Raw genomic sequence first — 16,352 nt, forward strand, 5'->3', positions numbered from 1 at the left:
TTTACACCTTAGAAATAAAATCTTCCTTTCTCAAAAGTTGGATTTGTTGGTTTGTTGGTGCACATGCTGCACGGTGGATCTTTTAAACAGCTCAGACACACCTGTTTCAGTTTCCTTACACCAAGAAAAACTTCCACGTTTTGTGACTTCATGAGGTAAAAATGTCCAAATGCACCTCAGTAAAACCTCACACATTTTAGGATTGAACAATGATCAATGATCAGCATCACACAAACAGGTCTGACAGTCAGTGGTTCATTTTGAATGAATTTCACAGTTTTCTGATTCAAGAGGAAATCGCAGACATCCACATTTGTTTTCAACAATCTCACTTCCTACAAACAGTTTTTGTCCAGTAATTAAATTGAAATAAATATTTGCAGTCACGCCCAGCAGCGGTGATGTTAAATTCTTTCATCTTTTTTATTTTCTGACATTAAACTGTCAGAGCGCTGAAGAAAATCTCAGCCTCGTTTCAAGAGAAACTGAAAGTGGCCCGTGGACTGTGGCCGCGGCGGTGACGATCGTTCATTAGAATTGAAAAGTGACATTTCAGAATCTGATCACCGCTGAACCGTGAGACCCAGGTCGGGGATTCTCCTTTGACACACCTTAAATTAAAACATCAGACCGAAGCTTTTGTTCAGTGACGTTTGTGTCTCCTTTCGCCTTTCCGCGTTTTTTTGTTTTTTTTTGTTTGCTGTTTCATACAAGTTTGCTGCGAATTTTGATTCATTATAATAATATAGTTAGTCTTATTCGTCTTTATTAGTCTTACCCATAATGCACTTTGTAATTTTTTAAGGTTTTTCTTCATAATACGTTGGAATTAACGTTCGATACCCGATTAGATAGATAAATGGATGGATGGATGGTCTCGTGGTTTATTTTGTGTTTTTTCTACATTGTTCTACATTTGAAACTTTAAAAAGGCTTTCTAAAGGACAGGCTATACATTTAATATGTAATAATAATAATAATAAGAAGAAGAAATAAAATTGGAATAAAATGGATTATTGTTGTTTTTATTGTTATTGTTCTTTATGGTATAATTTTCCTTAACAAATTTCCATTGTGTATTTTTCCATGACATATATTGAACAAGAAAATACATTTATCTTTTTTCTTTTCTTTTTTTTAAAGAGTGTACATGATTCCATATTTTTTGTAACAGCAATATTTGGGAATTTTTTATATCAGGTTTGCTGGTGAGTCAGTGCTGAACAAATGTCAAACAAAACTTCTTTTCCCCCCTTTTTTTAAAATGCCAAAGCAAACACATTTATTTGGGAAGTTAACGTGTTTGGTTTCCCATTCGACATTTGCGGTGTTTTAAAATTGCATTTTGGTTATCTCGGTTTTGGAGTTGGAATGCAAAGAAAGACAGTGATGTGTTCTTTTGTGACAAATAATAATTTCAAAACATAACATAAACTTGAATTTGACTGACAATTTATTGAACTTTCTGAGAATTTTTTTTAACTTTTCCCAATTATTAACAAATAAATACGTTGCCAAATCAACGCAACAACTAATACAGTTCACCTAATTCTTCTAAAATAAAATAAAAAGCCAAAACCGTAGTTCTACGACACACACGCGTCCAACACGTTCATATATATTTTTCAGTTTAATTGAAATGAAATCACGGATGAACACACATTTTGTTTTTGAAGGTCAATGCAATTTTGGTCGTTGATCGGATTGAAACCCATTCTTGCAGTCATGTCGTGAAGCTGTGATGGTAAATTGTTGAATCCTTTTCATTTTAGTGTCATTAAGTGGAGCTGAGCCGCTGAATACAAAGTGAAAGCGGCCTGTGGCCGCGGTGACGTAGGTCGTCATGACAACTGAAAAGTGACATTTCAGAAGCTGATCACCGCTCAACCTTCACACAGGTAGGGGATTCTCCTTTGGCGCACCTTTTAATCTTTATTATTTCACAAATTACACAGAAGCTTTCGGTTGGAATATTTTGTCCAGTGACGTTGTGACGTCGTTGCTCCAAGTTGCTATTCGTGTTTGATTTTCGCGTTTTTATGTGATTGCGGGGGAATGACTGGGCTGGGTTGTTCTCGATATAATGCCGTTTATAATTTGATTTTGTGTGGCTCTACATTGGACAGAGCTGCTTGAGAAATGAGTGAATTTTGGAATTAAGTTTTACTGATCGGCTGAGGACTCCGACACGCTTGTTAGCTACCTATTACATGCTGTTACACAGTTAAAGCTTTACTTTAACACACCAGGATTATTTTATATATACGATACTGCTTTGTGCTTTTGTGGACGTTTAGAATAGTTTATATTGTTTAATTTTTTTTCACTCAGCGCTCTGGCTTTTGTTAGTTTAAAGGTTAGTTTTAGTCCTGGCTAAACTTTGATCCACTTTGTACTAAACTCAATGGAGTGACTGAGGTTCTGCCAAGGACAAACTCATTTGATTGATGGGGGAGAGAAAAAGATATAAGGTCAAGGTCAAAATTTTGATCCAGTAGTTATATTGAGAAAATAATGAGATTGGATATAATGAGAAATTGGTCACAGATACACCTACTGTTGTTTTAGGACAACTTAACTTATTGATGATCTCTCAGGTGTTGTTTTTCCAATGAATGAATTAATGAATAAGCAAGCTTGCCTTTAAAACACAAATATTTACCTAATACAATGAAGAAACCTCATGCCTTCCAGATGTTGGGCAGTATGTCTCATGGCCAGTTTGCTACTTTGCTCACTTCATATCTCCTTATACAAATAATAATAATAGTAGTAATAACAACTTCATATCTCCTTATAAAAATAATAATAGTAGTTAATAATAACTTCATATCTCCTTATACCAATAATAATAATAGTAGTAATAACTTCATATCTCCTTATACCAATAATAATAATAATAATAATAGCTTCATATGTCCTCTGGAATGCCATGATGCATACTGTTCTTTTCCTTACACGCTACACAGACAAACACAGTTTTACTTTTACACATACTGTTTTAGATAAACAACGTGAGCAGTCACCGCATATGAATCTCAAATGCAACATCTTTCAACCAATCACATAACTTTACTGATCCACGCTGAAGGGCAGCGGCCCACCGATCTTAGTGCAGAGCTAGAGAGCAGGTGGAAGAGGAGGCCAGAGCGCTGTGTTCAACTTGCAAGCTGAAGTAGCCACTGTGTAGTGAAGGCATCTTTCAATTCAACATCAAACACTGAAGTCCATTTCCTATCAGTTTTTGAAAATCAAGAAAAACCACCCCAACACAACTTTAGAGACAGATGATATCACCATTTGTTGTCTTGTAATGATGAACTAACTACACATCATGGCATAATTATGTTGATTTCATTATGACAATAAAGGACAATAACAATATTATTATTTGACATCTATACAACACCATGACCTGGGCAGAAAAATGAATGAATGATCATTCATTCATTTCTGCCTATTATTGGTGTCGGAATCATGATGTCCGCAGACTAGGCAGCTCATTCCACATTTCGCTATCCTCAGCCAAGTCCTCTAAACTCTTCCTGGGGCATAGAAGGCATTCCCAACTAGCTGGTAGATATAATCCCGTATAAATATATCATAATAACTAATATCTGTCTCATCTGGCATATAGTGGGTATAGAAAATGAATGAATGACTGAATATAATTTCATGACTTCTCCATTTCTTGTGATGCTGATCATCTGTTACTACGGGAGGAGGACAACATGGTTGAAACTTTCATGAATCACAAAATACATTTTATTAGCTGAAGAGGAGAAGCAACAACAGATATATTTAATTTTATGATAATCATTTTTAATTTAAGAATATAGAAGCAGAATCAACTTTGGCAGGTGAGAGACGATGTGGTCACTGGTTCGCACCAACCCATATCACATGACCCTGTGGGTGAAAAAAACAAAAAAGTTACTCAGATATTTATCAAGTTTTCTGTTTCATTCTTTATGATGCAAATGTGTCAACTGTCTGTTAGTTATTTCATAATGATTCACTTTAAATGACTGACCACAGCTGGAAGAAACAAGAGCCACATCAGATTTTGCACTAAAATGTCAATGATTTCAAAGGTGCACAGCGTGAAAAACTGCAGTGATACTGTGTTTTCTGGGTAATAAATAGGGATGGGAGAACACATTTTCTCAAAACCAACAAGATATGATGATTTGAGCAGGTTTGGTGGAGACTGACTGAAAAAGTGAGTAATTCAAACACCTGACAAACAAAGAATATAAGCTCGTTGGTTTTTGGGGAGAACACTGACCTTCTCACCTCTGCTTGCTTGGCTGATGATGCTCAGCCTCTAGTCTCCGCTTCCACGCCTTCGGTGGAATGTCTTGCGGCTCCCTGAGCCTGAGGTCTGCAGCTGTCGTGGGTGCAGGAAGATGATGAGCAGCGTCACCAGTTCTCTGCTTCTGCTGAGTGAGCAGGCTGCTGTGGAGGATGTCTTCCATGGACGGCCTCAGAAAGTCCTACAAAGAGAGATAATTTTTTTCATAAGGAATGTGATCAAACAACACACATCATAGATAAGTCAGAACAATACTTTTAATGGGGGAAACTTCAATTTTTAAAGATGTCTGAGTTCCTCAGACCTCAAAGGTCACCTTGAGCACGTCGCAGATAAACCAGATTGGTGCACGCTACTAAAGTGCACAGATTTTAATATGGATCTCGTGAAGATGGACGTCTTTGATTCAGCCACCCAACTGCAATGAGCTTCCTTTATGGACTGAGATTGTCCAAATTTCTTCCCACCACAAACATTGTTACAGTTTGAAGAATCAGCATTTTAACCCCTCGTCAAATCCACGAGATAAAGATAGAACATGTTGTTGCAGCTTCATGTAAAATTGGCAGAAGTGAATGTTTTGAATGACAGCACACTAAATAACAGTGGATCTTATCAAAACTTGCAGTATGTCGCCGATTAGGGAGTTCAGCTCATCTGAATAGTGGGGCGGAATTCTTTTGAACTTCCCACGGTTGATCCTGTTGAGACATTTTCCTCCACCAGCAAACGGAGGCCTGAAGAGGAGAAATTTGACAAAAAAAAAAAAGTATTTTGTTTTGCTGGTAACAAATTTGATACAATCAGCTCTGTTATGAGTTTCAATATTTACTTTAATGCACACAGCTCATAAATGAGACACCCCAGTGACCAGATATCAGACTTTTCATGGTAAAAAGTCTTGTTCAGTTTTTGCTGGAAAAAAAGGAAAGAAGTTTTATTCTGCATTTATAACATGACAGTTCATGGTGGCGTTACAAAACGTACATTAATCTATGTGTTGAAAGAATGAATGAATGAATGAATGAGTTTATTCGGCACACAATTCAACAACAAAAACAAAAAACTCATAACAAAGCAACTTTACAAAAGTCCTGTGTGGCCGAAAGGGTGAGGGCAGAAGCAGAGCTTATGAATACCCACCCCTTATACTAAAAAATAAACATATACACAGAAACAAATTTCATAAATACATATCTACACAATCACACACACACACATATATATATATACACATATATACATACACATACGCAGATATATAAACGTACACATACCTACGTGTACATACATACATACGCACACACGATCACAATACCAAAAAGAAAAAAAAAACGTGCAAACTTAGTCAATGAACTCAAATTTACAAAATATAACCAGACAATACTGGCACACAACACACAAACCCGAAAGTAATAAGACCTAAGTTTTCAACTATAGCATGCAATTTTGTTATTCTTGTAATGTCTTTTAAAGCCTACTAACGTACCAAGTACTTTAATGTTGTCGGGACCGTTGTTCCAGATGTTAACACCTTTGACAGATACACAATGACTTTTTGCAGTAGTTCGGATCCTTGATTTTTCAAACAATAAAATTCCTCTCAAATTATAACTGGAGTCCCTCAGTTTAAACAGATCCTGGACATGTTGTGGCAGCAGTTTATTTTTAACTTTATACATAATTTGTATTGTAAAGTAATCAACCAAGTCCCAGAATTTTAGAATATGCAAACAGGCAAACAATGGATTCGTTGCTCACAATGTGATTTGTAACAAATAATTCTTACAGCTTTCTTTTGCAACAAAAATACTGGCCTCCGCCAGGGCTGCCCTTTGTCACCGGTTCTGTTCATTATTTTTATGGACAGAATTTCTAGGCGCAACCAGGGTGTAGAGGGGGTCTGGTTTGGGAACCACAGAATCTCGTCTCTTCTGTTTGCGGACGATGTGGTTCTGTTGGCTTTGTCAAATCAGGACCTTCAGCGTGCACTGGGGCGGTTTGCAGCCGAGTGTGAAGCGTCCGGGATGAAAATCAGCACCTCCAAATCCGAGGCCATGGTTCTCGACCGGAAAAAGGTGCTTTGCCCTCTTCAGGTCGGTGGAGTGTCCTTGCCTCAAGGAGGAGTTTAAGTATCTCAGGGTCTTGTTCACGAGTGAGAGACGGATGGAGCGTGAGATCGATAGACGGATCGGTGCAGCATCTGCAGTGATGCGGTCGCTGTATCGGACCGTCGTGGTGAAGAGAGAGCTGAGTAGGGGGGCAAAGCTCTTGATTTACCGATCGATCTACGTTACGATCCTCACCTATGGTCATGAGATTTGGCTCATGACCGAAAGAACGAGATCGCGAGTACAAGCGGCCGAGATGAGTTTTCTCCACAGGGTGGCTGGGCGCTCCCTTAGAGATAGGGTGAGGAGCTCGGTCACTCGGGAGGAGCTCGGAGTCGAGCCACTGCTCCTCCACGTCGAAAGGAGTCAGTTGAGGTGGCTCGGGCATCTTTTCCGGATGCCCCCTGGACACCTTGCTGGAGAGGTGTTCCGGGCACGTCCCACTGGGAGGAGGCCCCGGGGAAGACCCAGGACACGCTGGAGGGACTACATCTCTCGGCTGGCTTGGGAACGCCTTGGGGTTCCCCCAGAGGAGCTGGGGGAGGTGTGTGTGGATCGGGAGGTCTGGGCGGCTTTGCTTGAGCTGCTGCCCCCGCGACCCGACTCCGGATAAAGCGGAAGAAAATGGATTGATGGATGGTCTAACAATACAGTCAATAATGTTTTTAATCAAAGACATATCAAAACTATCACTATCAATTGATCTTTTCTGTTGTGGGCTGGGGTGTTTGGCTGGCTTGGGTTTTGTTTTCTGTTTCTCCCACCAGGTGGTATGCATTCAGGACTGAGTGGCTGAGCATTAGGACCTCACCCTGAACACCTGAGGCTTGTTTTCACATGCAGGTCATCAGGACTCACAGCTGTGGTATATTTTGTCTTAATCAGAGATTGCTGCATTTAAACCTTGAATGCACAGTGTGTGATTGCCAGAGACTCGACCTTGTGAGCAGACGTGTGAGATCGACGTCAGGAGAACAATCTCACCATCACGGACGCAGAGACCGCTCCAGGTTTGACGCCACAGTCTGTGAAGGAGGATTGGGTGAGTTCTCACGCTCTTCAGCACACTTCCTGAGGTAATTCGGTTTTTGGTGACTTTTATGAAGTAATGACAGTGGATTTGGTGTCCCTCACACCTTGTGTTAGTGTGCTGTCACGTTATGCTAATTGTCTAATCAGCTTCTGCTGCAGTGGAGATTTGAACTGAGTTGTTCCGTGCCTGCAGGGTAAGAAGCTGATGTATAGATTTAAGCCAGGAAGTGTTTGCTGATTGCGTGCACCTTTGAGTTGTGTCTCTCTGTGTGGAGTTGGACTCACCTCATGTTTTCTTTCTTCACAGACTTGGTTTGTCGCGGCCACCTGGGGGGTGTCGGCGGGGTCCCTGGGTCCGAACTGCTGTGGCTCCGGACCATTTGCGCTGTTGAGAGCGCGCCGTGTTTCCACCTCACCAGACCGCGGACTTTTTGGTTGTTTAGCACTGCACACTGTTATGTTTATTAAATTCTGTTATCTTTTGAACCGTGCTCTGCTTATTTTATGCTGGGTCCTTTCAAACGCTGGGTCGGTGCTCCGACCGCGTCCGAAACATAACATTTTCCCCTTGAAGTTACGAACATTATCAATTATTTCATATTCATCAGTTTCTTTAATGAACATTGAATCCTGAATTTTATTAATTGTTTTACAGTAATCAAAAGAATGCAGTCCAGAAGACACAATCGAATCAGCTAAATTTTTACCCACATTTACAAAGTAATCATTAAAATTATCTGCTATAGCTTTATTTTCCTTAACAACTATACCAGTTTGTGTAAAAAAGGGCAGGATATTCTTTAACACCTTTTCTCTTATTTATGACTTCATTTAAAATCTTCCAAGTACCCTTAATGTTTGTTTTATTTTTTTCCAATAAATCACTATAATACTGCCTTTTACAAGATCGCATATTAGTTAGCTTATTTTATATGTCTTATATCTTTTCTCAGCATCAAATGTTCTTAGTTTTAAGAAGTGCTTGTACAGAAATTTTTTCTTTTTACATGCATTTTGCAGTCCCTTAGTAATCCACGGTTTGTCAACATTATGCTTATTTCCAACATTTGATACAAAAGGGTAATGTTTATCATATAAATTAGAAATATAAATTTGTGATGGGGCACGAAAACGGGGCACTTTCTGTGACGGGGGCACAATTTCATTTCGGGCATGAAATGTGGGGTGGCAGGGGGGTATGGGGGGGTTATCGTTTGGTTTAGGGGTGGGAACCAACCCAGTCTCATGGCAATTCTTGGGACTAGGTTACAAAAAGTACATTAATCTATGGGTTCCTGGAGGGGGTACGAAAATGGGTATTTTTCGTAACAGGGGCACCAATTCATTTCATGATGGGGGCACAAAATGCAAGCGGTCTGGGGGGGTCACGGTTAACGTTTGGTTATGGTTATGGTTCGAGTCAGGAGAAGGGGAAGATGATAAATCGGAAAATAAAAACAATCATGTCACGAAAGCGCCCACTTTTCATGACAGGGGCACGGAAAAAAAAGTGAAATCGGGCTGGAGGGAACACACTAATGCTATGGTTATGCAAAATGACAAACAAAATCATGTCATGAAAATGACGCGGTTTTTGTGATGGGGCACGGGAAAAAAATTTTACCAGGTTAGTACCAATGAGATCAATCTCTTTTACAAAGGAGACCTGGACAGGTTTTAAAGTTTCCAGTCCACCTCCATGTGAGATCTTAGTAAATCAGGACATCTGTCTGGTTCTGTACGGGGGAGCTGCAGCAGGTTAGCACCATGAACAACTCCACCTCCAATAAAACATCCCAAAATCAGTATGATTTCACAAGTCTGACCACCACCATTTTCACACTTTCGTCTGAAGATAATTTGATCTGTATTGAGACTAGAAGAAACAGTATTTGGCAGTTTTCTGATAGCTTTCACAGATATGTTTTCAGTTGAAAACTGTTTGTAGAAAATGGGTGGATTTACTTAATTTAACTTTACTTAGATTTATTTACTTTTCCATCAGACTTTCTCTGAATTTTCTGGCATTTCCCAAAAGCACCAGAACTGACTGTAGCCAACACCTCAAAGTCTTTGACTGAAGACATCTTGTTACTCTGACCTGAAGTTCTGACCTGCTCTTTCCAGCAGCTGACCAGAACTGAATATCCTGACAAACTGACGTTATGACGTTTGAGCTGTTCTCAGTCAAGGTCAAGTGGAACGCATTCTAACGTTGCAATTATTCGAAATAAAGGTCTCATGACCTGTCTCCTGTGCCAATATGGATTAAACCTGGTGGAAACATGGCTACAACAAACAAATGTTTTTTTATATGTTTGTTTGTTTTAATAGCCAGTGAGAAACATGTTCAAACTCTGTGCGTAAAAGATGCACAGTTTGAACATGTTTTGTTTTAATAACCAGTGAGGAGCATGTTCAAACTGTGCGTAAAAGACGCACAGTTTGAACATGCTCATCACTGGCTATTAAAACAACAAACAAAATGTAAAAACAAAAATTAAATGCTCCGAATTGGAGATTTTTTTTAATATGTTTGTTTTAATTCGAGCGAAGCGTCGCGCAGCAGCGCGAAGCTCACTCATGGTACAGGGCGTCCTAAACAGGAAGTGCCAATTTTCAAATCCACAGTAAAACAGGAAATGTTCAAATTTCAGACACTTCCTGGATTGACAGACGAGATCCCATGGAATCTCGCGGGAACTGAGTGGCAAGCTCGCAAACGACAGACGTCATCAGCAGCTGACATTCTTTCTCTCTGTCTGTCTTTCTTTCTTTGCCAGCGTGTGAACACAGTTTTGTCTCACAGGTCGTGCATAATGAAGCGCATGACGTGTACTGCAAGTCAACTCCTGCGCTAAGAAATTATTTGAAAGAAGGTTTTGTCCGGATTAGAGGAAATTGCAGCAGGCGTAACAGCACCAAGTGTCTCATCAGTTTTTAAAATACAAACACTGGACAAATAATAGTGGCAGCTCCCTTGTTTTGACCCCCCAGGGTCGCCACAACAGATCCAACGTGGATCAGCATGCTGATACCCTTCATAAGGCAACCCCACATGTGGCAGGGAACACTGAAACTAAACGCGCTTGGTTTGGGTCCGCATTTCATGGATCAATAAACGACACTGCTGTTCAAGGACTGAGTTGTATTCCATGTACATCTGGATGAAGCGGGCAGTAACTTAACATACGTGCTTATTTAATTTTATTTTGCGCTTGCGCTCATCAACACGTGCAAAATCCTCATTCATATGCTGGTTTCTTCGTCACATTACAGCCCACCATGAACTGCACATTTACTCAATCAAAGCACAAAACATTTTCCTGCCCACACACTTTTGCACTCGTTTTTTCAGATCGTCAGGTCAATTCCGTGGACAGCTCCACCAACAGTAAAACATTGTAAAATCAGTACCATTCTCATTCAATTCAATTAAAAAATGTCCTCTGGTATGGAAAATATACGTTTACTTTGCCAAAGCAAGTGTGACATAAAACAAGTGAATATGAAAATTCAGTAAGGTATATCTTATATATTATATTCCAATTCTAAGGTGGAACTATGCCAGTATACAAAGGTATATCTAAATATCTAAAAAGGAAAAGGAAAATAGAAGAGTAGAAAAGAGAAGAGTAGAGCCACTTAGGTGCCTGGTCTTGAGAACCAGGGATGGTAGGTTAAACTCTCCCTACCCACCCAAGCAACTCAAGAAAAAGGTATATATAATATAATAAATAATAAGACATAAGAAGGATAAGACATCACAGGAGAAGACTTATCAAACGCAAAGGAACCAACTATTTTGTAAGCTACGATGAACGTTGCTAAGGCCGGCTAGATAAGCTAATGTTAGCTGTTAGGTATAACTAATTGTACCCCACTCCTCCAATATTTACTTAAATATAATAATACTGAAAAGGGGGGGGGGAGACAAGAAAAAGTAAAGCGTGTAGAAATGTATATGGAGACATAAGTACATATATCTGCAGAAAAGAGAAAAACGGAGGGCGTTTTAATCATCAAACCTGCAGCTGCCAGCGTTACACGTCTTGCTGTTTCTTCTGCTTATATTTCTGACAGTATTCAGTAGCTTCGCTCTCGTGTGGGAATATGGGCATAAAAGAATAGAATAAAAAAAATTATGCGTTCACTTAAAAAAACTATAAAATATCCTATAAGGCATGTAAACAGTTGTGCATTATAATGTTGCAATAAATAGAACTGTAGACGTACGAGAGAATTAACTTTAAATATTAACAGAAGAATAAATTTGTGTTTGCGTAGATGGGGAGAGGAGGGTTTCCAGTTTGGTGGGCTCAGGGTCTCATCGCTGCTTTTTTGCAGCTGATGTGGTCCTGTTGATTTCATCGTTTTGCCAATAATTCACAGGTTGCTTCATCAGTTCGCAGCCAAGTGTGAAGTGGCTGGGATGCAGATGAGTACCTCTAAATCTGAGGCCATGGTTCACAGCAGGAAACCGATTGATTGCCTACTTCAGGTAGGGAATGCGATCAGTCAGAGGTGGTCAATGTGGCCCGGGGAAGAGAAGTCTGGGATCCTCTGCTGGAGCTGTTGCCCCCGCCACCCGATCCCAGATAAGCGGTTGAAGATGAGTGAGTGAGAGAGGTTTTGGACAGAAGTGATGATTTGTCAGTCACACAGAACCACATATTATGGTGTCACTGAATCACAAAGAACGATCTGTTCACAGCGTAAAATTAACACTGACAGGGTGGGTCCACAATGGGGCAGTGTTGACCCATATAGACACGGTCAGTGTCAGTGTCAAATGGCAACCCTGTCATTTGATAAAAAAAAAAATGTTATTGGAATGTGGAAATATTGGTCTTGGCCCAGAACATGGAGCAGTGTGGACCCATCTAGACACTGTCAGCATTAATTTAATACTGATGATTTTGCTGTGTTGTGCCTGGCTGCGATTTGTTGGTGTTTTTTCATCCTTGTTTGTCCTGTTACATCTCAGATTATAGAATTACGAGGTCTGTTAGAAAAGTATCCGACCTTTTTATTTTTTTCAAAAACCTGATGGATTTGAATCACGTGCACTTGCATGAGCCAACCTTGAACCTTCGTGCGCATGCGTGAGTTTTTTCACGCCTGTCGATTGCGTCATTTGCTTGTAAGCAGCCTTTGTGTGAGGACGGGTGGAGTCTCTTGTCGTTTTTTCTTTGCAAGGAAATGGCGGAACAACTGGAGCAGCGCGACTGCATCAAATTTTGCCAGAAAGTTAGCGACAGCCAGGTGGAAACCATTCGTATTATTCAGACGGCTTTCAGTGACGATCCTATGGGCATCACACAGATTAAGGAGCGGTACAACCGGTTTAAAGACGTCCGCACAACGGTGGAGAGCGCGCCGCGCTCCGGTCAGCCATCAACATGCTGAAATGACCAGATCATTTCCAAAGTGAACGCTGTGGTGATGTGGGACCATTGTGTGACTATCTGAGAAATTGTGGAAGAGGTGGACATCAGCACTTTTTCGGCACATTCCACTGTGACAGAAGATTTTGCCATGAAAAGAGTTGCAGCAAAATTCATGCCGATAGCTTTGGCACGAAGCTGATGGCGCAGCAAAAGCGTGGAAGAGCTGGGCATGTCACAATATGTCCTGTGAGACTTCAACACGGTGGCGCTTTTGCTCTCCACCGTTGTGCAGGCGTCTTTAAACTGGTTGTACCGCTCCTTAATCTGTGTGATGCCCATAGGATCGTCACCGAAAGCTGTCTGAATAATCTGAATGGTTTCCACCTGGTTGTCGCCCAGTTTCTGGCAAAATTTGATGCAGTCACGCGGCTCCAGTTGTTCCGCCATTTCCTTGCAAAGAAAAAACGACGAGAGACTCCACCCATCCTCACACGAAGGCTGTTTACAAGCAAAAGACGCAATCGACAGGCATGAAAATACTCACGCATGCGCACGAAGGTTCAAGGTTGGCTCATGCAAGCACATGTGATTCAAATCCATCAGGTTTTTGAAAAAAATTAAAAGGTAGGATACTTTTCTAACAGACCTCGTACATTTTAATTTATCTGCTCTGTGGTCCTGAAGCACAACAGAAGAAAGATGAACAGTGGAGAAGCAAAAATACTACAAGTGAACCTAAAAGTGTTCCAGAATAAAAATGCCACTTCATACATGGAATATCTATGTAGCAGAGCTTTTCCATTTATTCATTTTTCTCATGAAGACCAGATTATGATCCCAGGTCTGGGCTTCACACCACCTGTCCAGAGGGACTTGTAGACATCCATCCATCCATGTACATACGAGGTCTATTAGAAAAGAAACCGACCTTTTTATTTTTTTCAAAAACTATATGGATTTGAATCACGTGCGATTACATCAGACAAGCTTGAACCCTCGTGCGCATGCGTGAGTTTTTTCACGCCTGTCGGTTGCGTCATTCGCCTGTGGGCAGGCTTTGAGTGAGCACTGGTCCACCCCTCCCGTTGGAATTCCTTTGTCTGAGAACTTCCTGAGAGATTGGCGCTTTGCTTGATCAAAATTTTTTCAGAAACTGTAAGGCACATCCAAGTGGACACCATTCGAGAAATTCTGTGGTCCAGCCCTCTCGGCTGAATTCCTTTTGGATCTGTGAGGAATATCCGAGTGGACACTATTCGAGAAATTAAGCTGGTTTTCGGTGAAAAGTTTAATGGCTGATGAGAGATTATGGGGTGTTTCTGTCGGTGTAAGGACTTCCCACAGAGCAGGACGTCGTGCAACGCTTCCAGGCGCCATCGTCGGCCTGTTTCGACCTGAAAACATCCTAATTTAAGGCTTAATTCACCCAGGATGTCGTGAGAGAACAGAGAAGATTCAGAAGAGGCCGGCATGAGGACTTTATGCGGACATTCCACTGTTTAAAGACATTTTTTAATGAAAGACGTGCGCGCAAATTCGCCGAGTCGTTTCCGTGATGACTCGACGAATCTGTGTGCGCCGCGACAGGAAAAACACCTCCGTGTTGAAAACCATTTGTAAAATTCAGGCGGCTTTTGATGTCTTTCAACAAGTGAGTAACTGAGAAATTGTTTAACAGCTTGGGCATGTTCCAACTTGCCCGTTAAGGTTTCCAATGGAGGTGTTTTTCCTGTCGCGACCCCCGCGGTCGGGTCCGGCCCGACATGCGATTCTGCCCGCACGTTCTTTCATTACAAAATGTCCATTAACAATGGAATGTCTGAATAAACTCCTCATGCCGACTTCTTCTGAAAGTTCTCTGTTCTCTGACGACTTCCTGGATCAACAGAGCCTGAAATGTGGAAGTTTTCAACTTGAAACGGTGAGACGCTGCCGCCTCGAAGCGCAGATCGCCGTCAGGCGCCGTGGGCCATCCTTACGGCGACACTACCAGACCAAAATCTCTCATCAGCCGTTAAAATTTTTACAGAAAACCAGCTGAATTTATCGAATGGTGTCCATTCAGTTGTGCCTTACATTTTTGAAAAACTTTTGATCAAACAAAGCAGCAGTCTCTGAGCCATTCCTAAACAATGAAAAAATCGATGAGAGGGTGGGCGTCTCCTCACTCAAAGACTGCCCACAGGCGAATGACGTAACCGACAGGCATGAAAAAACTCTTGCATGCCCACAAGGGTTCAAGCATGTCTGATGTAATCACACGTGATTCAAATCCATATGGTTTTTGAAAAAAATAATAAGGTCGGATACTTTTCTAATAGACCTCGTATATTTATGTGGGAAAGTGTGTTTTAACATTTGACTGGTACTGTATGTATTTTTTTCCATCTTTGTTATTGATTGTATAGTCTGAGAAGTTGGCCTGCTTGGAGTGTGGTCTGCTTGCGCTTCTGAAGCACCTTGTAGCGACGTCTGATTGGTGCTATATAAATTAATTCAATGAATTAAATTGAAATTAAATTGAATCAAGAGTCTCCAAGTCCCTTTGAACAGATTCCTGAAGCCCAGACTTGGTATCACAGCTCGGTCTTTAAAAGACTAATTAATTCATAACCTCTACTCAATATTTCATGGATGAAGTGGGATGAACGAGCGTAATTTCATAAACACAAAGGTATCACCCTGGGTGTCACATGCCTTCAAATTGAGTAACAAATGATGTGTAGCCTTTGGGTGTCACTCGTAAATGCCAAAGCTTTTGTCGATTATATTTGTTTTCGTTTGTTTGACTGGTTGCTTTTATTCGAAAATGTCTAGTAGATGGTGAAGTAATAAACTCTGTCGTTTGGTGCCGGCAGTTAATTTTTAAGTACGCCTAAAAAAACCAAGCACTTAAAGACAAGTCTGTATGTGGTTGACCCGATTTACTGTAGTTCTTGGAGTTCATGAAAGCAGCATTTGTCAGGCAGATTCCCATGATGCATCTTGGCTCAATCGAACAGCGATAGCGAGAGCGTCTGATTTTCGAAAACTACTGTACTGTTTCCAAAGGGTTTTGTTGTCAAATCAATGCAACAATTAATATTTTTCACCCAATTTAAAAAATGAAATAAATAAAATCAAATAAAAAGCCAAATGCATTATAAAACTGTATCTCCACGACCAGCACTTTCGTTTTGCATCCATTTTACAGTTTTAATTTAAATGAAAACACAGACATCCACATTTGTTTTTGAAGATCGATGCAGTCGGATTGAAATCCATTCTTGCAGTCATGTCGTGAAGCTGTGATGGTAAATTCTTGAATTCTTTTCACTTTTGTGGCATTAAGTGGAGCTGAGGCACTGAAGAGAAAGTGAAAGCGGCCTGTGGACTGTGGCCGCGGTGACAGATGACATCACCTTTTGTTGTCTCGAAAATGACGAATTAACAACATATTGTGAAATAAATTCTGTTAATTTCATTATGACAACAAAGGAACAATAACAATTATTATCTGACAAC

General features: G+C 40.6%; 1 protein-coding gene across 1 annotated transcript; it reads right to left on the reverse strand.

Annotated features, from left to right (window-relative positions):
* Window positions 1–3,753: 3,753 nt before the first annotated feature.
* LOC117530568 (serine/threonine-protein kinase Nek2-like) lies at window positions 3,754–9,545 on the reverse strand. Its single transcript, XM_034193458.1, has 5 exons — window positions 9,510–9,545; window positions 5,148–5,230; window positions 4,932–5,052; window positions 4,289–4,496; window positions 3,754–3,909 (listed from the first exon to the last, which is right to left on the reverse strand). Exons 1-4 carry the CDS (start codon window positions 9,543–9,545, stop codon window positions 4,293–4,295), a joined length of 444 nt encoding a protein of 147 aa, XP_034049349.1. The 3' UTR covers window positions 3,754–3,909; window positions 4,289–4,292.
* Between the last annotated feature and the right edge of the window lie 6,807 nt (window positions 9,546–16,352).

Source organism: Thalassophryne amazonica, chromosome 18, assembly GCF_902500255.1.
Source record: "Thalassophryne amazonica chromosome 18, fThaAma1.1, whole genome shotgun sequence".
Classification (NCBI taxonomy): Eukaryota; Metazoa; Chordata; class Actinopteri; order Batrachoidiformes; family Batrachoididae; genus Thalassophryne; species Thalassophryne amazonica.